This window comes from Macaca fascicularis, chromosome 12, assembly GCF_037993035.2.
Source record: "Macaca fascicularis isolate 582-1 chromosome 12, T2T-MFA8v1.1".
Classification (NCBI taxonomy): domain Eukaryota; kingdom Metazoa; phylum Chordata; class Mammalia; order Primates; family Cercopithecidae; genus Macaca; species Macaca fascicularis.
The window spans coordinates 99,088,630-99,110,049 of record NC_088386.1 but is presented as its reverse complement, the minus strand read 5'-3'; the positions used below and the strand labels follow the sequence as shown (position 1 = coordinate 99,110,049).

Below are 21,420 nucleotides of genomic sequence, written 5' to 3'. Positions count from 1 at the left end.
GAGAAACAGTTTCAGCTGATGAGAGGAACAATGCGTAGGATAAGCCATGAGTATGGCTGATGATGCAAACAAACAAACAAAAGGAAACAAACAAACATGTTTCATTTCTTATATCCCAGTCAAAAACTGTATCCTAAAGATACGTTCAAGAACCTGTTTCCAGAAGACAGGCTTAAATATATATATATTTGAAAAGATCAATTTCTACACACACATGCTCCCAACAGACATCCATAATATTACATATATTATTTAAGATTAAAATATTTATATTTAATATAGTCCTAGGACTTGCATCTTTTCAGTGGAAAGGTGGTAAAGATAATGCTACTCATTTTATAAATATATAAAAAGAGCTAACTTCCTTAAGTTCAATTACAAGATTTCCTCAGTGATCTCTTTAGTAGTAACAATATAAAATATACATAAAGGCAAAGGTCATATCTCTATCATCATTAAATAAAAATCTGGTATCCAAGTTAACAGTTTCCTCTGACCACTCCTTTTCACACAAAATATAAAATGTCTCAGGTTAAGATTCAACCTTCAAATCTGAATTCTAATTCTGAGAGAATTTTTCTCTTATTCTTTTCAGAAGCATAAACTTGATTTTCTTTTTTTTTTTTTTGAGATGGAGTCTTGCTCTGTCACCCAGGCTGGAGTGCAGTGGCCGGATCTCAGCTCACTGTAAGCTCCGCCTCCCAGGTTTACGCCATTCTCCTGCCTCAGCCTCCCGAGTAGCTGGGACTACAGGCGCCCGCCACCTCGCCCGGCTAGTTTTTTGTATTTTTTAGTAGAGACGGGGTTTCACCGGGTTAGCCAGGATGGTCTCGATCTCCTGACCTTGTGATCCGCCCGTCTCGGCCTCCCAAAGTGCTGGGATTACAGGCTTGAGCCACCGCGCCCGGCATAAACTTGATTTTCAATACAAGTACTCTGAAGGATAATTTTAATATGTCCTAAATAGAGAAAAAAAAGGAAACCTTATTGGTGTTCCTTGCTAATGACAGAATGAACACTTGGTATTTTTTCTTCTACAAAAGGATGCACTGCACTGTGACCCAAAAAAAGTTAACATATTTTAATTTTGTTATTAACTTCTTAATAACAGACATGAGCTTCACAGGCTAAAAAGAAAGACTAAACCAACTGGCCAATCTTTATGTTTATACACTTTCCTGATTTGTATGCCCTGATCTATTTTTTCCTTCTCTCTTTCAATTTTATCTGAGTAATGCCAGAATACTGATTGAAAAGTTGTAAAAAATTTTTTATAAAGCTTCTTTATTCTCTAAGCGTGCACAGCTATTACATTTTTTAATACTTGATCTCACTTTCCAAAAGTAAAATAATTATCTTGGTATAAATCTCTCCCTATCACCAGGCTGCTGAGATTATTATTTTCGTCATCACCAGTATCAAGAAACAAAAGCATATAAAAAGTTCTGCAAAGATAACAGACTTTTTTTTTTTTTTTTTTTTTTTTTTTTTTTTTGAGATGGAGTCTCGCCCTGTTGCCCAGGCTGGAGTGCAGTGGCATGATCTTGGCTCACTGCAACCTCTGCCTCCCGGGTTCAAGCAATTCTCCTGCCTCAGCCTCCTGAGTAGCTGGGACTACAGGCGCCCGCCACCACGCCTAGCTAATTTTTGTATTTTTAGTAGAGATGGGGTTTCACCAGGTTGGCCAGGCTGGTCTTGACCTCCTGACCTTGTGATCCTCCCACCTCGGCCTCCCAAAGTGCTGGGATTATAGGCATGAGCCACCACAACCGGCCAGATAATGACTTTGTAAGAGCCAACTTGAGATACTATATTCACCAATTGAAATGTCCACCTGTTATTTCATTCTAATGATACTGTTCATTTCTTCCATTATATAATATATAACTAATTTCTATGGGTAACATCTAAATATACCAGAATCCTCAAAAGTACTTCTTTCCAATTATTTTATCTAGTAAGTTTTAATTCAGTAGGCTATACTCTTTAAATGAGTAATATATTATTCAGCTAATAGTTGTTTGCTTATTTTGATAGATAAAATTTAAGTTCTATTCTCTAGACTGTTGCTAGTATTCTCAAATATTTTTCTCTAAATTCCACATTTTTTTTTTCCTTTTCTTTGAGACAAAGTCTTACTCTGCTGCCCAAGCTGGAGTGCAGTGGTGCAATCTCGGGTCACTGCAACTTCCACCTCCTGGGTTCAAGTGATTCTCCTGCGCTGCTCAGCCTCTCGAGTAGCTGGGACTACAGGCACGTGCCACCATGCTCGGCTAATTTTTATATTTTTAGTAGAGACGGGGTTTCACTGTGTTGGCCAGGCTGGTCTTGAACTCCTGGCCTTGTGATTCACCTGACTCAGCCTCCCAAAGTGCTGGGATTACAGGCATGAGCCACCACACCTGGACATTTCTGGTTTTTACTTTTTGGAAAAAACAATATAAAAAATAATTCCACTACCTTGTACATCTAGTATTAGTCCAGGTAGGATATCTATTTTATGGTGAACAAAACTTATTTGTACTATAAAGTAAAAACTGCTTATTTCTTCCATCTAAAAAGCAGCATTGTAAAACATCATAAATGTAGGCATTTTTTCTAATTATCTAAGTTTTAGAAAACTCATAAGCATCCAAAATAATTTTCAAATTCAGTATTAAGTAACCTTAAAAATAAAGAAGGCATTTTTACATCAAATCTCTGGATAAATAACAAAATAAAACTTAGTAGGTTTTGATTTAGAAAAAGTTTCTTAAAAAATCAGTATTTTAAAAACTAAAAATCAATCATGTTAGTTCTGCCGACTTGAAATGTCTTAAAAAACTGTAAGATTAAAAAAAAGATAGCCATGGTGGTACCATGGGTGAAGCACTGGATTGAAACCTCCCATCCCCCACCCCCCAAAAATAAAACAAATGAATAGAAGCCAGTCTCATTTATGCATCGTAATTATTGCTATTGAACTTATTTTGAGACTTTTTTCAATACAAATTCCTGAAGTCTTAAGATACCTTGACATTAACATATGTTCTATTTTAAAATTGTTGTACCAGTTTATTTCAGAGTTATTTACCTAAAACATAGGTATTTTTTCCTTAATAAAACAGAGGATTTTTACTTATTGGAAAGAAAATTCTTCTATAGCTTTTTATTAGCCCTGACTCACATCAAATCGAATCTATTCAAAAGTTTCCCTAAACAGAATCCTTTATTTCTTAAATTTTTTTTTACTCACTCAAAAGATTATAAAGAAAAGGGCACTGGATACTGTGGTCAACAGGAAAGCGAAATTGCAAAGGAAAAATTTCTCTTAAAATTCAACTGAGAAGACAGTTGGATATAAGGACATCTATGATTTGTGGAACAAAAACTAATATTATTACTGGTCACAGATCCCTTTAAAGAAAGCCATGTAACCATTCCTTCCTGAAAATGCATTTAACATACAAAATCTCTGCACAGTTTCAGAGGGATTCACAAGTTCTCCCAAACACATGAAATCTCAGATTATTAACACTGGTAGTTGTAAAAGCTCTCTGACCCAACTCAAAAGATAACCTTACAAAAAATCTAAGTTTAACAATGTCTTTGAACTCCAAATTAATCAGACTTTTACTTTAAGATCTTAATAATCAAGCACAACTTAACATTTAACATTACATAATAAAATTAGCTATAATCCTAAAACATGAAATAGAAAATTATAAATTACTATATATAAAAGATTATTTTAAGTTATGTATATCTTTTCAATTCATTCATCAATCACACAGATATCCTAAGTGAAAATTCAACATATTTGGGTATTATTTGCTTGGTGAAGAAAGAGTCAAGAAATTTTGAACTTTGCAAATGTAAATTGTGTTGCAAATGCTACTTAAAAGACCCAACTGTCAAAATCACAATTAGCACTTTTGCTTAATTATATCATTAAGGAAATACATCTGTAAAATGTATCTCTAGTTCCACTTTTTTCTACTCAATTTTTATTATTTAAGAACAATAATAGAATTCAGTAACTTCTCATTAGTAACATGCTAGTAGTAGTAGAATTAGCTAATGTGCCAGTTTCAATATTCTTATTTTATTCTCACCATGCAAACCTGTAACTTTTACTGAGTTTTGAAAATCCAAGTGTGCAACAGATACCTTTAAAATATTATCCCCAATCAGGAGTTCCATAAATAAATTGTTATGTTTTCATTACAGTGGTCAGTAAATAGAAAAATGATTACTTAAGAATGTATTTAAAGCCATCTCTCTCAACTGTCCCATTATCTGTACTCTTTTATTAGAAAAATCTTAAATTTTATCATTTGGAATAACAAGCAATTTAAACCTAATTTTCTCATTTTAGGTTTGTTTTAAAAATGGATACAATGACCTTTAGGAATAGGCCACTAAATCAAATCAAATGTATTTTCTCAAATACATCTTAGTATAGACCAAGAATTAGTTTATATACCACAGCAAATTGTGGTTATCTGTAAATGATTTTCAGGGATAAAAGCCTTGCAACATTGCAGAGAGTTGAGAGATGTGGTTAAAGCAACAAAGCAATAAATAAGGTTTCAGTAATCATAACAGAAAAATGAAGTAACAGTCACTTGGAATCTTGAGTATTATATTCAGTTTCTCCAGCTGAAATCTGGCTGAGCCGCTTGCTCGATCCCCACAATTTTCGAGAAAGCTGACCTGAACGCATCTGTGTAAAGTAATCCAAAGAAATGAAGAATAAATATTAAGAAAAAAATAAAAATGATATATAAGACACTGATTTTGCAGAGTGAAAAGAAACAAATTGTTAGCAGAATTATTAACACTTTAAAGGTTATTAACAATAGAGAAAGACGGCCAGGTGTGGTGGCTCATGCCTGTAATCCCAGCACTTTGGTAGGCAGAGGCAGGCAGATCACTTGAGGCCAGGAGTTTGAGACCAGCCTGGCCAAAATGGCAACCTCCCGTCTCTACTGAAAATATAAAAATTAGCCCAGTATGGTGCATGGTGGCACACGCCTGTAATCCCAGCCACTTCGAAGGCTGAGGCATGAGAATTGCTTGAACCTGAGAGGCAGAGGTTGCAGTGAGCCGAGATCATGCCACTGCATTCTAGCCTGGGCATCACAGGGAGACTCTGTCTCTCTCTCATACACATACATACACACATAATAATAACAGTAATAATAATGTAAGACTTTTATGCTTATTTTGTCTTTGGTCTAATGTCAATGTGTACATTTCAAACAATTAATGGCCCAGTTATGTCAAAATTACCAGATTCCTTTATTTTATAAATTATCAAAAATATGTATTACTTCATCAAAATCAGCTTCTCAAAACTATTTTTTTAAATTTTTAATTAATTTTTTATTTGTTTGTAGAGATGAGATCTCACTATATTGCCCAGGCTGGTGAAGTCCTGGGCTCAAGCAATCCTCCCACCTCAGTCTCCCAAAGTGCTGGGTTTACAGGTGTGAGCCACCACACCTGGCTCGAAATTATTCTTAATTTTGCTAACAAGACATACAGGTTTGGAGATTTTCTTTTCTTGAATTTGCAGTACTGTTAATGCCAATCATAAGTATAAGAAGAAAGTAAAATAAAGTTTTGATGAAATTTTAAAATATTTTAAGACTTTCAAAAAATAATATTTAACAAGAGAATGATAAAAAGTAATGTAGAAAACAAGGAGAGCATAAGCCATTTGAAGGCAGGAATTGCATTTCATTCACCATTAAATTTGCATCACCTACCATCCTTCCCAGTGTGTAATAAATATTAACCAAATATTAATTAAATCAATGAATAAATAAATGTCCTTTAAAAGTGTTTATACATCCAGGTGGGGCAAAAAACCCCTACGGTTTGTTGTAATTACTTTCTCAAGTGCAATCTACTTTTTAATGGTGATTCCACTTTTTTTTAGAGACAGGGTTTCACTCTGTTGCCCACACTGGAGTGCAGTGGTGCAATCTTGGCTCACTGCAACCTCTGCCTCCTGGGCTCAGGCAGTCCTCCCACCTTAGCCTCCTGAGCAGCTGAGACTACAGGAGCATACCATCATGCTCAGCTAATTTTTGTATTTTTAGTAGAGATAGGGTTTCAACATGTTGCCCAGGCTGGTCTCAAACTCCTGGCCTCAAGTGCTCCACCCACCTCAGCCTCCCAAAGTGCTGAGATTACAGGCGTGAGTCACCATGCCCGGCCTGCCACCTTTTTTAATGGTCACTTTTCTTTTTTTTTTGAGATGGAGTCTCACTCTGTTGCCAGGCTGGAGGTGCAGTGGCACAATCTCGGTTCACTGCAACCTGCACCTCCTGGGTTCAAGCAATTCTCCTGCCTCAGCCTCCCGAGTAGCTGGGACTACAGGCGTGCACCACCACACCCAGCTAATTTGTTGTTGTTGCTGTTGTTTTTTGAGACGGAGTCTTGCTCTGTCACCAGACTGCAACCTCTGCCTTCCTGGTTCAAGCAATTCTCCTGCCTCAGCCTCTGCCTCCGGAGTAGCTGGGACTACAGGCACGCACCACCATGCCCAGCTAATTTTTTTTTTTGTATTTTTAGTAGAGACAGGGTTTCACCATGTTGGCAAGGATGGTCTTGATCTCTTGACCTCGTGATTTGCCCACCTCAGCCTCCCAAAGTGCTGGGACTATGGGAGTGAGCCACTGCGCCTGGCCCACACCCAGCTAATTTTTGTATTTTTAGTAGAGATGAGGTTTCACCATGTTGGCTGAGATGGTCTGGATGTCTTGACCTCATGATCCCCCCACCTTGGCCTTCCAAAGTGCTGGGATTACAGGTGTGAGCCACTGCGCCCGGCCTAATGGTTGCTTTTCTAGGATATATTTATTGGAGTGATAAAAGAGAAGCTTTATACAAAGTACTAGTGGCTTTGGCATGCTTGCTTTGCAGTTACATTTACAGATGTATTTTCTGAAGCACTACTACCTTACCTGATTTTTACATATGATTTTCACTCTAATAGAATAATATATAAAACTGGTACACAGGGCCGGGCGCGGTGGCTCAAGCCTGTAATCCCAGCACTTTGGGAGGCCGAGACGGGTGGATCACGAGGTCAGGAGATCGAGACCATCATGGCTAACACGGTGAAACCCCGTCTCTACTAAAAAAAAAAAAATACAAAAAACTAGCCGGGCGAGGTGGCGGGCGCCTGTAGTCCCAGCTACTCGGGAGGCTGAGGCAGGAGAATGGCGTGAACCCGGGAGGCAGAGCTTGCAGTGAGCCGAGATCTGGCCACTGCACTCGACAGAGCAAGACTCCGTCTCAAAAAAAAAAAAAAAAAAAAAAAAAAAAAAAAAAAAAAACTAGTACACAGTTAAAAATATGTATTAATCAAGATTTTGATATTTTAGATAAAAATAGATCTTGAAATAGAAATATCTTTTCATAACTAAATATGGATCTAGTTCATATTCTACACTGTAGTACAAAGTCTTGCTCTGTCACCCAGGCTGGAGTGCAGTGGCATGATACCAGCTCACTGCAACCTCCAATTCCCAGATTCAAGTGATTCTCTTGCCTCAGCCTCCTGAGTAGCTGGGATTACTGGCGTATGCCACCACACCTGTCTAATTTTTATATTTTTAATAGAGACAGGGTTTCACCACATTGGCCAGGGTGGTCTCGAACTCCTGACCTCAAAAGATCCGCTTGCCTCGGCCCCCCAAAGTACAGGGATTACAGGCGTGAGCCACCGTGCCCAGCCACAATAATATTAATTTAATGACACTTTTTTTGTTAAAATAATACGCTGAAAAAAAAGCATAAGGACTAAAGAAATTTCAAATATTTATAAAACAGTTTTTTACGATCTTTAACAGGTTATTATAGCCACTGACTGTGTGACAGTAATTTCTTCCCCTGAAATAACCCCGACAGATCCCATATTGTTAGATTTCTCAGAAAATACCAACAGTGACTTAAAAAAAAATTATAATGCTTAATTTAACTATGTAATAACATGAATTATTTGGAAGAATCAGTAAGTTACTAGAGTATAACTACAGTTTTCCTAAGAGCGAGAGTTAGATTTATGATACATGAATATTCAATAATTGATAAATCATTAGCAAGTAAATTTAACTATAGGAAACTCACTGAGAATAAGCACACTATATGGGGATATCTGTAGTTACAAATAAAAAATCATGCTTTTACAAAATAACTGACATATAGTTATGATGAATATTTGTTAAAATTAAAGTAGTTTTATTGTTTGAGCCTATATTTCATTCTTTTGTAAAGGCTCTTATGTATTGAAAATCTAAGTCGTGGTCTTGAATCTAGATTTGGAAGAAATGAATTTTCTTATTCCTATAGAGTGGTAGATAGAATTGCCAAAGATGGGCTTTCAATAATAATATAAACATCACTTTTGAATAATAACTTTATCCTCTTTTTATTTACTGCCTTTTGAAAAATCAAATTTGGTTTTAATTTGTTTATCCCTAATGGTAACTTCTCAATCAGCTGGAATGAAGGAGAACCAAAGTAATCCCCAACAGCATGAGAAATGAAATTATTGATGCTAGGTTTTACCTCAGCAGGCTTGCCAACACCCACTACAATCAATTTGCCGTCTTCTAAACCTACAAGAATATGGCTGCATTCTTTGGTTACACAAACACAATGGATAGGCAGTCGCATAGCTAATGGGTTGATGCTGAGATTCAAACTAGAAGAGAAATAAAAAATACAGACATAATTACATGGATTTATAATGAATTCACAGAATTTTATATCTGGAAAATAAATTAATGCTCATCTAGTTCTGGATTCTAATTTTACAATGTGGGAACTTGTGTCCAGAAAGTCTAAGTGACTCACACAAGGGCCTGTATTTATAGCATTACTTAAAAACACTTGATAAACAGATCTTTTCTCTATTTTTGACATCTATTTTTCTTCTAAACATATATAATCAAACAAAATATCAATAAAGCAAACATGAACCTAAAATATAAACATTTTCTTGACTTTCTAGAGAATCTTACTCTTTTTTCAATTTTCCAACCCATTCTATTATTACTTCAGTTTTTACATCTTATTATTACATTCGTCATTTATCTAAGGTAGTCTTTACGTTCCCTTTAGAGAGATTAGGGGGAAGGTGAGAGACAAAGTAAGGAACACAACAGTTAGACAGGATTTTATATGGATACTAACTAGATTCTTATCCTTAGTGTTATTCCTAAAACAGATAGAAATAAAGTTCCTGTACCAGTCACTGTTCTCTGAGCCTCAGACTCTCAGTGGGCATTTGTTCTAGTCTTGCTCTGATCTTATCCCTGAAATGCAGCACAGTACACACCAAGTTCATTGCTGTTCCTATGTCTTTGTGCTTTATTTCCTCACATATTGACTACCTCCATCTCCAAAAGAAGGCCCTCCCTGTCTTTTCATGTCCATTTAATTCCTACTAATCCTTCATCAAGACTCCTCTGACTACTCAGATCCATGCTAATCCTTAATGTCTTTAAAACTTCTTGTACCTGTAACTGGGACCATATAATTTAGCTCTTAAACTGTTCATAACAGTACACAAATATTGATATTTCCCCAACTAGTCTTTTTTTTTTGAGACGGAGTCTTGCTGTGTCACCCAGGCTGGAGTGCAGTGGTGCGATCTCGGTCACTGCAACCTCCGCCTCCTGAGTTCAAGTGATTCTCCTGCCTCAGGCTCCTGAGTATCTGGGACTACAGGTGCCTGCCACTACATCCTGCTAATTTTTGTACTTTTAGTAGAGATGGGGTTTCACTATGTTGGCCAGGCTGGTCTTGAACTCCTGACCTCAAATGATCCACCCACCTCAGCCTCCCAAAGTGCTGCGATTATAAGCGTGAGCCACCACACCCAGCCTCCAATTGGTCTTATACCCCTTAAAAACCATTATTATGAGTAAGCATCACAGCACCTAGGCACTCTCATGCTTATTGCTCTGTTGATTCATAAGTGAGAGGTGGATAAGAAGCCCAGAAATCTTGGGCCAGGTGCAGTGGCCCATGCCTGTAATCCCAGCACTTTGGGAAGGCTGAGGTGGTTGGATCACTTGAGGTCAGGAGTTTGAGACCAGCCTGGCCAACATGGTGGAACCCTGTCTCTACTAAAAATACAAAAATTAGCTGGGCATGGTGGTATGCACCTATATTCCCAGCTAACGTGGAGGCTGAGGCAGGAGAATCACTTGAACCTGAGGCAGAGGTTGCAGTGAGCCAATATCATGCCACTGCACTCCAGCCTAGGTGACAGAGCAAGACTCAGTCTCAAAAAACAAAACAAAACAAAACAAAAACACATATCCACTACTCCAATATCTCTCTCCTTCACTAGATCGAATGACAATAGATCCCCCTACCAATTTTATACACACACATGCATAAATATGTTAAATATACTCTAGTTTAGTTTACTACAATTAAAAAACTTTATAAAAATTCAAACCATCATTTGGACAAATTTCCAAATCCATAATTCAGACTTGGTACTATGAACATTTTTTTCTAGCTCTACATATTTAAAACATTTCTTTTGAGACAGGGTCTTGCTCTGTTGTCCAGGCTGGAGTGCAGTGCTATGATCACAGCTTACTGCAGCTGTGACCTGGGCTCAAGCAATCCTCCCACCTCAGCCTCCCAAGTAGCTGGGAACACAGGCACATGCCACCATGTTCAGCTAATTTTTAAAGCTTTTATTTTTAGTAGAGATGAGGTCTTGCTATGTGCCCAGGTTGGTCTTAAACTCCTGGGCTCAAGCATTCCTCCCTCTTTGACCTCCCAAAGTGCTGGGATTACAGGCAGGAGCCACTGTGCCCAGCCTAAAAAATTTTTTAATTGTGGTAAAATATATATAATGTAAAATTTTCTATATAATAAAAAATGTATATATATACTTCATTTATGAGTCCAGGAATACTTTAGCTTCTCCAATTTTTTATACTTGCTAAAAGACAAATTTTTGTAATAAATGATAAACCAAAAGATTAAAAATCTTAGATCCTGATTTTCACTCTAGACTAGAAGTACTGCCACCTTTTCTTAAGTGATACTTCATTGGTTTTTATTACTTACCTGTGGAGATCTCTTATAGACAGGAATCCTTGTAAGCTGCCTGTGACAATGTGTTCTCCAATTATACATATATCTGATACTTGTTCCTTCAGGATTTGAGACCCTAGATACTTGCCATTTATAGAAAACAGATGTAATGCATTCTTATCCTGCAAAGAATTAAGGAAAAGTTAACAATTTCAAATAAAAACTGAGTTTTTATATTACCAGTTAAAACTCTGACTATAACAGAATAATTATTTGGTTTAAAATTCTGGGATAAAAATATGGCTATATTTAAAGACCAAGTGTGTAGACAATATTATTAAAGTGATTTCAAATCAGATTGCCAAGTAAATATTAAACGAGAAATCTCACTCTCTCCAAAGAATTAAAATCTCATTCAGCCCTCCCCAACACCCTACATTCTTAAAACAAAAGAAAAGAATTCCTTTTCTTTTGAGATGGAGTCTCGCTCTGTCGACCAGGCTAGAGTGCAGTGGCGCAATCTTGGCTCACTGCAAGCTCTGCCTCCCAGGTTCACACCATTCTCCTAACTCAGCCTCCTGAGTAGCTGGGACTACAGGTGCCCACCACCATGCCCGACTCATTTTGTTTTTTGTATTTTTAGTAGAGATGGGGTTTCACTGTTTAGCCAGGATGGTCTCCTGACCTCGTGATCTGCCCACCTCGGCCTCCCAAAGTGCTGGGATTACACGTATGAGCCACCATGCTTGGCCTTTTTTTTTTTTTTTTTTTTTTTTTGAGGTGGAGTCTCGCTCTGTTGCCCAGGCTGGAGTGCACTGGTATAAACTCGGCTCACTGCAACATCGGCCTCCCGGGTTCAAGCAATTCTCCTGTCTCAGCCTCCCTAGTTACTGGGACTACAGGCATGCGCCACCATGCCCAGCCAATTTTTGTATTTTTAGAAGAGATGGGGTTTCACCATGTTGGCCAGGCTGGTCTGGAACTCCTGACCTCAGATGATCCACCTGCCTCAGCCTCCCAAAGTGCTGGGATTATAGGTGTGAGCCACCACTCCCGGCCCCCAAAAATTCTTAATATTGAAAAAGCTTAGGCTGGGCATGATGGCTCATGTCTGTAATCCCAGTGCTTTGGGAGTCGAAAGCAGGAGGATCGCTTGAGCCCAGGGGTTTGAGACCAGCCTAGGCAACATAGGGAGACCTTGTCTCTACCAAAAATTAAAAAAAACTAGCCAGGTGTGGTAGCACATGCCAGTAGTCCCAGCTACTGAGGGGGCTGAGGCGGAAGGATCAGTTAAGCGCAGGATTTTGAGGCCAAAGTGAGCTATAATTGTATCACTGATTGTGCCACTGCACTCCAGCCTGGGCAACAGAGCGAGACTCTTGTCTCAAAAAAAAAAAAAAAAAAAAAAAAAAGGCCGGGCGCGGTGGCTCATGCCTGTTATCCCAGCACTTTGGGAGGCCGAGGTGGGCGAATCCCAAGGTCAGGAGATCGAGACCATCCAGGCTAACAACGATGAAACCCCGTCTCTACTATAAATACAAAAAATTAGCCGGGTGTGGTGGCGGGCCCCTGTACTGTAGTCCCAGCTACTCGGGAGGCTGAGGCAGGAGAGTGGCGTGAACCCGGGAGGCGGAGCTTGCAGTGAGCCAAGATAGCGCCACTGCACTCCTGCCTGGGTGACAGAGCAAGACTCCGTCTCAAAAAAATATATATATATACACATATATATATATACACACACACACACACATACACACACACATATACACATACATTAATTAAATAAATAGTGATGTCACTGAAAGGAAACAAATACAAAATTGAGGGCTTGTTTATTTATATCCTGCCTTATGCAAAAGGAATTTCAGTTGGCTATCATTTCCAATTTCCACTTAATCTTAAAAAATCCTACATAATCAGAAATTATTCTGAAATAATATATTATACAAGTCAATAAAAATCCCAACAATAAAATACTAATGTGAGGCTACGATTGTGGTAGAAGTCCATCTAATGTTAAGAAACAAACAACTGAATGATGAAAGAAAAACATCCTCTTTAAAATATGGTGTTTTTTCCTTCTTCAATAAACCTCCTCTATAATGTGGGGAGGGAAAGATACACTATTGGGAGTCTACCTCTATTGCATGAAAGGTCATATACCTTGAGGGTGGTCTTTTCTTCAATGCTGGAGTAGATAACAATATGTCCTTCCCAAGATATAGCCAAATTAGGAATGGTCAGGAACAGAGAACTCTCACAAGGTGGTCGTAAAGTCCTCATGTACTGACCTTTCTGAATGGTATGTATAATCACCGTTCCATCCTACACACAGGATATATCAGAAAATGAAAAAGACAAAGAAAAACAACAGCAAAAAGGAATAAAAGTAGAGTGGGCCAGATAAAGAAATGTCGGAAAGGAACCAAGAACATGATTATTCCATCAAGGATATATGCACCTTAGGAAAAATTCCAACTTTGAAATTTCAAATAGTATTTTATTTCCTAGAATGCCCTCTTCCCTTAAATAATAAAATGAATAAAATCCCAAAATGGCATTCAGTTTTTTATTTTGCAAGGTCTATTCTACTTTTGCAAAGTCCTATACAAATATGGTATAACATTTCTATACTTTTATCAATTCCTCTGAAAAACATTTTAGTTATAAATGTTGGTAATAAATTTGTAGATTAATTAATTAGTATTTCTTAAAGGTGAAATCTTACCCTTGATCCCGACACTGCCATGTCTAGCTCAGTGCTGATGCCGACACTCAATACCTCATCGGTGTGTCCATAAAGAATCTGAAAAGGTTTAGATGCTAAGCCCACAGGAACACCTCCCTAATAATAAAAGAGAAAAGCAAAAGTAAAGGTGGTTTCTTGTTTTCTGTTTTTCATAAGGTTTATTTAACCTTCTAATCACATTTAAATGAAGGTTCATTTAAACCTTCTAATCACAAACTAACATTGCAACTAGGTACATACCACTGAGTCTATTCATAATAGTACTCATTCTTACATTTCTACTTGGATTTCTGAATTATTCTCCATCTTAAAAACTAAGCTCAAAACCTTAACATAAATTGTTGCAGTGTTGACAGTCTTGGATTAATTTTTCCAAGTATGTTATTTCTCCTTTTAATCTACAGATTTATTCTTCCTTAACTTCAAATAAACTTTTTGTGTTATATCTCTGAATAACTTTATTTTTTTGAGACAGGGTCTCATTCTGTTGCCCAGGATGGAGTACAGTGGCATGAACATGGTTCATTGTAGCCTCGACCTCCTGGACTCAAGTGATCCACCTTAGCCTCCCTGAGTAGCTGGGACCACAGGAATGTACCACCATGCCTGGCTAATTTTAAATTTTTTTGTCGAGATGAGAGTCTTGCCATGTTGCCCAGGCTGGTCTTGAACTCCAGGACTCAAGCAATCCTTCCGCCTCAGCCTCCCAAGGTGCTGGGATTACAGGCATGAGCCACCACGCCTGGCTGAATAATGTTTCCATTTATTGGGATCGCTGCTTCAGGGACATCAATTTTCTTCATGCTGACTGTCTTTGATTTTTATAGCTATCATTCTTTCTCTAACTGCTTTAAAGTTACTTTTTTATTGGCATTCACTTTGATTACATCTTTTTTTCCATGCTACTAATTTCATTTGCAGCCACATCAAATCTCTTTCTTGCAGTTTCTGCTTTAGGTTTGTTTGCGTTTGTAATGGTATTTTTTTTTTTTTTTTTTTTTGAGACGGAGTCTCGCTCTGCCGCCCAGGCTGGAGTGCAGTGGCCGGATCTCAGCTCACTGCAAGCTCCGCCTCCCGGGTTCACGCCATTCTCCTGCCTCAGCCTCCCGAGTAGTTGGGACTACAGGCGCCCGTCACCGCGCCCGGCTAGTTTTTTTGTATTTTTTTAGTAGAGACGGGGTTTCACCGTATTAGCCAGGATGGTCTCGATCTCCTGACCTCGTGATCCGCCCGTCTCGGCCTCCCAAAGTGCTGGGATTACAGGCTTGAGCCACCGCGCCCGGCCTGTAATGGTATTTTTTTATAGGTCTTGGCTGCAGCCCTTTGAAAAAACATTTGTGGGTACACAGTAGGTATATATATTTACGGGGCATATAATGGTATTGGTTTTAATCTCAGCTTGATTCTTCTGCAACCTTCGTTTTCATCTTATAATGCTATTTTATCATTTCATCTTTGATCTTCCATTTTATTGAACTGCCATTCTTATGTTTTCCTAGTAACACAATTGTATTGCAAAAATTGCTCTCTGAGTCATCTTCCAGAAGAAAGACTCTTTCTTCATGTCTTTAGCATGCTTTGTCTTTAGCATACACATTTGTATGTTATTTGTTTTATTTGAATAGTTGCTATTTGTATTTGTGATTATCCTAGACAACTCTGCCCAGACCTTCTACCTGTTCCATGCGGTGTACATTAATTCCCCTTGACACTCTGCTACCTGTGACACATTTGTCTTCCTTCCCCTGTGAGTATCAGTCTGAGTGCTTAGTGCACTATATTTAACTTTCAAAACTCAGGTAATTCCTTATGGAAGTAATTCCAGTTCTAGAGAAAGAGGAGCCTTTCCTAAATTTATTTGGTAAAGACTGCATATCCCCATACTAAACATGATAAAGACAGAACAAAAATATCTATTTTACTTAAGAGTAGAGAAATCATTAAAGTACTAGCTAATAAGATACATCAGTAAAGTGTAATAACAATATACCATAAATTATGTGGGTTTATTATAAAAATTCAAGGATGGTTCAAACCTAGGAAATTTCTCAACATACATAATACATTACATCAAGAAAAGGTAAAAGAAAAACTATAAATAAGATAAATGGGGAAAAACAGCTGTAAAGAACATTATTGGAAATATAAAATTAGAATATGGACTGTGGATTAGCTAATGGTATTGATTGTGGTAACTTTGCTGGGTTTATGTACAAGATTGTCTTTGTTACTAGAAAATACACACTGACCTATTTAGGGGTATAGGCATATGATGTCTCCAACTTTTAAATGGTTAAAAAAAATAAGATGTTGTAAGAGGGAGATACTAAAAGAGACTGCTAAGACACATGATACAAAATATACTACTTTTGCAAATTTTTTACAAGTTTGAAATTTCATTAAAACTATAAAGTTACCAAAAGAAAAAAATAATGGCAGTGTTTTCACTTAAATGTGAAAAACACAACTAGTGAAACCTAACAGCAAACACTATACTAAATGGTAACATTGGGAAGGCATTTTCATCAAAATTAGATAAAGGTGGGGATGCTCACTATAATTTTGCTTACCTTATTGTATTAGCTAATGATGTAATATGGTAAGAAAATGAAATAATTAGTATATTAGAAAAGATAAAGCAAATAACTTTTATTTTCAGATCACATGATTGTATTATCTCCCTTATCTTATTTTCAGGAAATCCAAGAAATACTAACAACCATGAGAGCTGATAAGAGGATTTGGCAAAGTAACTTATAGTCAAATCACTATATAGCTTTTCTTTATATTAACAATAATCAGAAACAAAAATGATTTTAAAATCCCACTAAAAATAGTAATAGAAAACATGATAATTTGTTTTTATTTTTTATTTTATTTTTTTTTTTGAGACGGAGTCTCGCTCTGTCGCCCAGGCTGGAGTGCAGTGGCCGGATCTCAGCTCACTGCAAGCTCCGCCTCCCGGGTTCACGCCATTCTCCTGCCTCAGCCTCCCGAGTAGCTGGGACTACAGGCGCCCACCACCTCGCCCGGCTATTTTTTTGTATTTTTTTAGTAGAGACGGGGTTTCACCGTGTTAGCCAGGATGGTCTCGATCTCCTGACCTCGTGATCCACCCGTCTCGGCCTCCCAAAGTGCTGGGATTACAGGCTTGAGCCACCGCACCCGGCCGATAATTTGAAGTAAGTATCACAAGGTATAGGATCTAAATGAAAAAGAAAGAAATTTTATCAAAGGACATAAAAAGGACCTGAAACAAACATGGAAAGACACTTCCTATTTCTGTAAATAAATAACTATAAAAATATACCAAATTATCGGGAGGTGGAGGTGGGCAGATCGCTTGAGCCAAGGAGTTCGAGACCATCCTGGGTAACATGGCAGAGACAATCATTTTGTCTCACTAAAAATACAAAAACTAGCCAGGCGTGGTGGTGCATGCCTGGAGTCCCAGCTACTTGGGAGGCTGAGAAGTGAGGATTGCTTGAGCCTGGGAGGTCAAGCCTGCAATGAGCCATGATTGTGCCACTGCACTCCAGCATGGATGACAGAGTGAGACCCTACCTCAAAAACAAACAAACAAAAAACAAAACAAAATCCCAAACCAAATTAACACATAAATTGAATACAATTTTAGTAAGGCTAAAATGGAGTTTTTTTTTGTTTTTTTTTTTTTTTAAAAAGAGGGTATGGGGCCAGGCGCAGTGGCTCATGCCTGTAATCCCAGTGCTTTGAGAGGCCGAGGCAGGCGGATCATGAGGTCAAGAGTTCGAGACCGTCCTGGCCAACATAGTGAAACCTTGTCTCTACTAAAAATACAAAAATTAGTTGGGCGTGGTAGTGTGTGCTTGTAGTCCCAGCTACTGGGGAGACTGAGGCAGGAGAATCGCTTGAACCCAGGAGGTGGAGGCTGCAGTGAGCCAAGGTCGCGCCACTGCAGTCTAGCAGGACGCGCGACAGAGCAAGACTCTGTCTCAAAAAAACAAACAAAACGAAACAAAAAACAAAAGAGGGTATGGTTAAAACGTAAGTTCATATGTAAGAATAAATACCTATATAAGACTGGCTGGGACCATTACACTTTAAGTGTAATGCTTTCTATTCAGAAGTAAACAAAGCCTTATCCAATGTAGATAAATAAGTTATCAATAATTTAAAGATTGTAATATAAGAAATAAAACAAAAAAAATTAGAAGAAAACAAATTTTTTTTTTGAGATAGGATCTTGCTCAGTCACCCAGGCTGGAGTGCAGTGGCAGGATCTCAGCTCACTGTAGCCTCTGCTTCCCTGGCTCAATCAATCAATAAATTAAAGATTGTAATATTTCTTTATTTCCCATCTCAGCCTCCCACGTATTATAGCTAGGACTACAGGCATGTCCCACCATGCTCAGCTAGGTTTTTTAAATGGAAGAAAATTTCTAGATACTTTTTATAAATTTGTAGTGGGAGAGAGCCTGTTAAGACAATGCAGAAAACATAGAAGCTGGCCAGTCGCAGTGGCTCACGCCTACAATCCCAGCACTTTGCGGGGCTGAGGCAGGCGGATCACTGAAGGTCGGGAGTTTGAGACCAGCCTGGCCAACATGGTGAAACCCCATTTCTGCTAAAAATACAAAAAAAAAAAAAGAAAAAAGAAAAAAAGTAAAAAAAGCCAGGTGTGGTGGCACGTGCCTGTAATCCCAGCTACATGGGAGGCTGAGGCAGGAGAATTGCTTGAACCTGGGAGGTGGAGGTTGCAGTGAGCTGAGATCATGCCATTGCACTTTGGCCTGTGTGACAGAGCGAGACTCCATCTCAAAAAAAGTAAAAAAACAAAACAGAAGCTATTTAACAAAAACGATACTTCCTGGACCCATATTATTATAAGAATGCAATCAGGTTGATGAAAACCATAAATCTATAATTTCTAGTAGTCCCACAAGAAAGAAAGTAAAATGTTACTATGCTAAAAGACAATAAAAATAATTACTGTTTTCCTGGGAGAGGTAAGAAGGAAGAATCTTTGGAAAGCAATAGGGAATAAGGTAATGAATCAGACAGTAAACCTAGGAAAAAATGTGGTGACTTGGACAGGACAAAATGTGGGTAAAAAGAATACAAAGGAGCTCAGTCACTACCAGAAAACAATTTGATGTCCTAGTAGAACATTTTGCTAGTATTTTCAGGGTCAATCTCTGATCTAAATCAAGAACATTTAAATGTGTGACTACCTGTTGTGTTATTTGCCATATCATACATGTAGTATCTCTGGAACCAGAAATCAAATGTATTCCACAGTAATCTGTAGCTAAGCAAGTCACAATATCTGTAAGAAAAGGAATTAAATAAAATGAAATGCCTCGTTTTGCTAAAATAGAATTTTAAGAGCAATTTTTGTTAATGTTCAAACTATTCCTAAATCAGTCATGCCAACAGGGAGGAATGTAGGCATGGTACTGGAAAAGCATTGGGGAAGAGAGCCACAGGAAAGCAGCAGAATCAAAATCACCTTGGAGAGCTTTCTTTGAAATCACCCTCCTCTGAGCATGAGAAGTAGACATGCGGTGTGGGGAATGACTACCACAATCTTGGGAGGAGGTTAGATAGTTTGAGATAGATCCCCAGTTAATTTTCATATGCTTCTTTGCCTTCTCATCCCCATTCACCTTCTACTGCCATTGGGAACTGTAATCCTATAGAATATATGTCCTTAGAAAAACTGCACGTACTATACTATAAATTCACGATACAAATATACTTTTCCTAAACTGCAAACAGCTGAGGTAAGTGATATCTTAGGATTGACTGGTACAGAATTAGCAGCAGACTCCATTTTCCTTCCCCAACAGGTTTATTAGAAAAAAATCTACTCAATGTTTTATTCTTATATTGAAGATTGATACACTAAGAAGTAGCAGATTAAAACTACATTCAACAATTTTATCACTCTCATGTTTAACTGTTAACATAGTAAGAAGGCAGTTGATGTCTTATTTAATGACAGCAGATTTTGTTACCATTTTGTCTTAAAATTCTTACTTTTATCATTCATTTAAAAAAAAAAAACTTAGCCTCACATTTCCAGATGCTATGAAGCTGTATTTAATTTATATGGTGCTTTATTATACCCAAAATACATGAGGCACTCCTATAGAAAGCATATATTTATAATCTTACACAATAAAAAAGTTCACTAGGCTTAAAAGGTAAAATTTAATGCTCTTTACGAGGAGCATGTACTACTTTTACAGTTAAGAAAAAAATAAAAATTTTGAGCGTTTTTGGAAAAAAAGCTAATGCTTACCCATATGCCGGATGATGTGTGAGATAATTTTGCCTTTTGTAAGTGACATCACTTGAATGCTATTATCCCAGTATCCAGCGCTGAAGAGCAACTTTGCATCATGTGATACTACAAATAGCTTAGAAGTGACCTCTAGCCCGGGAGCAAAAGGACCATTCATACTGCGCTGAGTTCTGCAAACACAATTAAGTATCAGACTGTTCCTTAAAAGATCACTTACACTGATACGAACTGTTCTTTTTAAACCTCTCTAAAAAAGAAATAAAAACTTAGTCCCAAATGTCCTATTTGAAATGTCTATTAATAAACGATAGACTTGCAGAAAATACGTTACCTCACTGTAATATTTTTCATAAAATAAGAATATACACAACAATCTCAAGTGCTAAGCAAAAAATAGTTGAGATCAGTGAAAGTATGAAAAATGCTTAAATCTTGGATTTCAAAGACAATTTAATAAAATTGGCAATTTTGTAAATGGCAGCCTTAAAGTTTAAAGTCTAGTAAAAAACTAGACAGGATATGCCAGGACTAGGAATACCAGAAATAAACTTAAACCAGGGATGTCCTATACAAGGTGACGCATAGGAGATAAATCAGGCAGATAAGTGTGTATCTAACAACACTTAGGATGACTGTTCTCCATTTGAACCAAAGCAAGCATGCTGGTTTTGTCAGCTTCCAAGTGCAATACCTGTGAGCTTAGCCAATCTAGATTCTTCAGAAAGACAAGTGATTGCAACTCAGTGTGTATATAGAAAACGAAGGCTAATTCTCATACTCTAGCTATAAAACTTTATTGTTCGATATTAATTTGCTGAGAATATGCTTCTTGCAAAACATAACAGTACTATGTGGGATAAGAAAGAAAAAAAGACATTTTCCCTAATCTCATGAAGTTGTATTCTAGTTGAGGAAGACAAAGATACAATGATAATAATTACAACATTTTAAATAATTTTCAAATATATGGTGTAATTTGATCCTCAACACAGAGTGTGATTTTTTTTTTTTTTGAGACGGAGTCTCGATCTGTTGCCCAGGCTGGAGTGCAGTGGTATTGATCTCGGCTCACTGCAAGCTCTGCCTCCCAGGTTCACGCCATTCTCCTGCCTCAGCCTCCCGAGTAGCTGGGACTACAGGTGCCCGCCACCACACCCAGCTAATTTTTTGTATTTTTAGTAGAGATGGAGTTTCACTGTGTTAGCCAGGATGGTCTCAATCTCCTGACCTCGTGATCCGCCCGCCTTGGCCTCCCAAAGTGCTGGGATTACAGGTGTGAGCCACTGCACTGGGCCATGATTTTTGAATTTTATTTTAATTT

At 37.8% G+C, this 21,420-nt stretch overlaps 1 protein-coding gene across 13 annotated transcripts in view; it reads right to left on the bottom strand.

Annotated features, from left to right (window-relative positions):
- Nucleotides 1–2,277: 2,277 nt before the first annotated feature.
- The window catches only part of NBEAL1 (neurobeachin like 1), a 206,947-nt gene continuing 187,804 nt past the window's right edge, over nucleotides 2,278–21,420 (bottom strand). For all 13 annotated transcript variants that reach the window (XM_065525900.2, XM_074009804.1, XM_074009801.1 and 10 more), the window contains 7 exons: nucleotides 20,097–20,269; nucleotides 19,024–19,118; nucleotides 13,790–13,906; nucleotides 13,225–13,386; nucleotides 11,095–11,243; nucleotides 8,566–8,701; nucleotides 2,278–4,705 (listed from right to left, as the gene is read on the bottom strand). In XM_065525900.2, coding sequence (XP_065381972.1) covers nucleotides 4,604–4,705; nucleotides 8,566–8,701; nucleotides 11,095–11,243; nucleotides 13,225–13,386; nucleotides 13,790–13,906; nucleotides 19,024–19,118; nucleotides 20,097–20,269 — 934 coding nt within the window. In that variant the 3' untranslated portion in view covers nucleotides 2,278–4,603. The remainder of the gene's footprint in view (nucleotides 4,706–8,565; nucleotides 8,702–11,094; nucleotides 11,244–13,224; nucleotides 13,387–13,789; nucleotides 13,907–19,023; nucleotides 19,119–20,096; nucleotides 20,270–21,420) is intronic.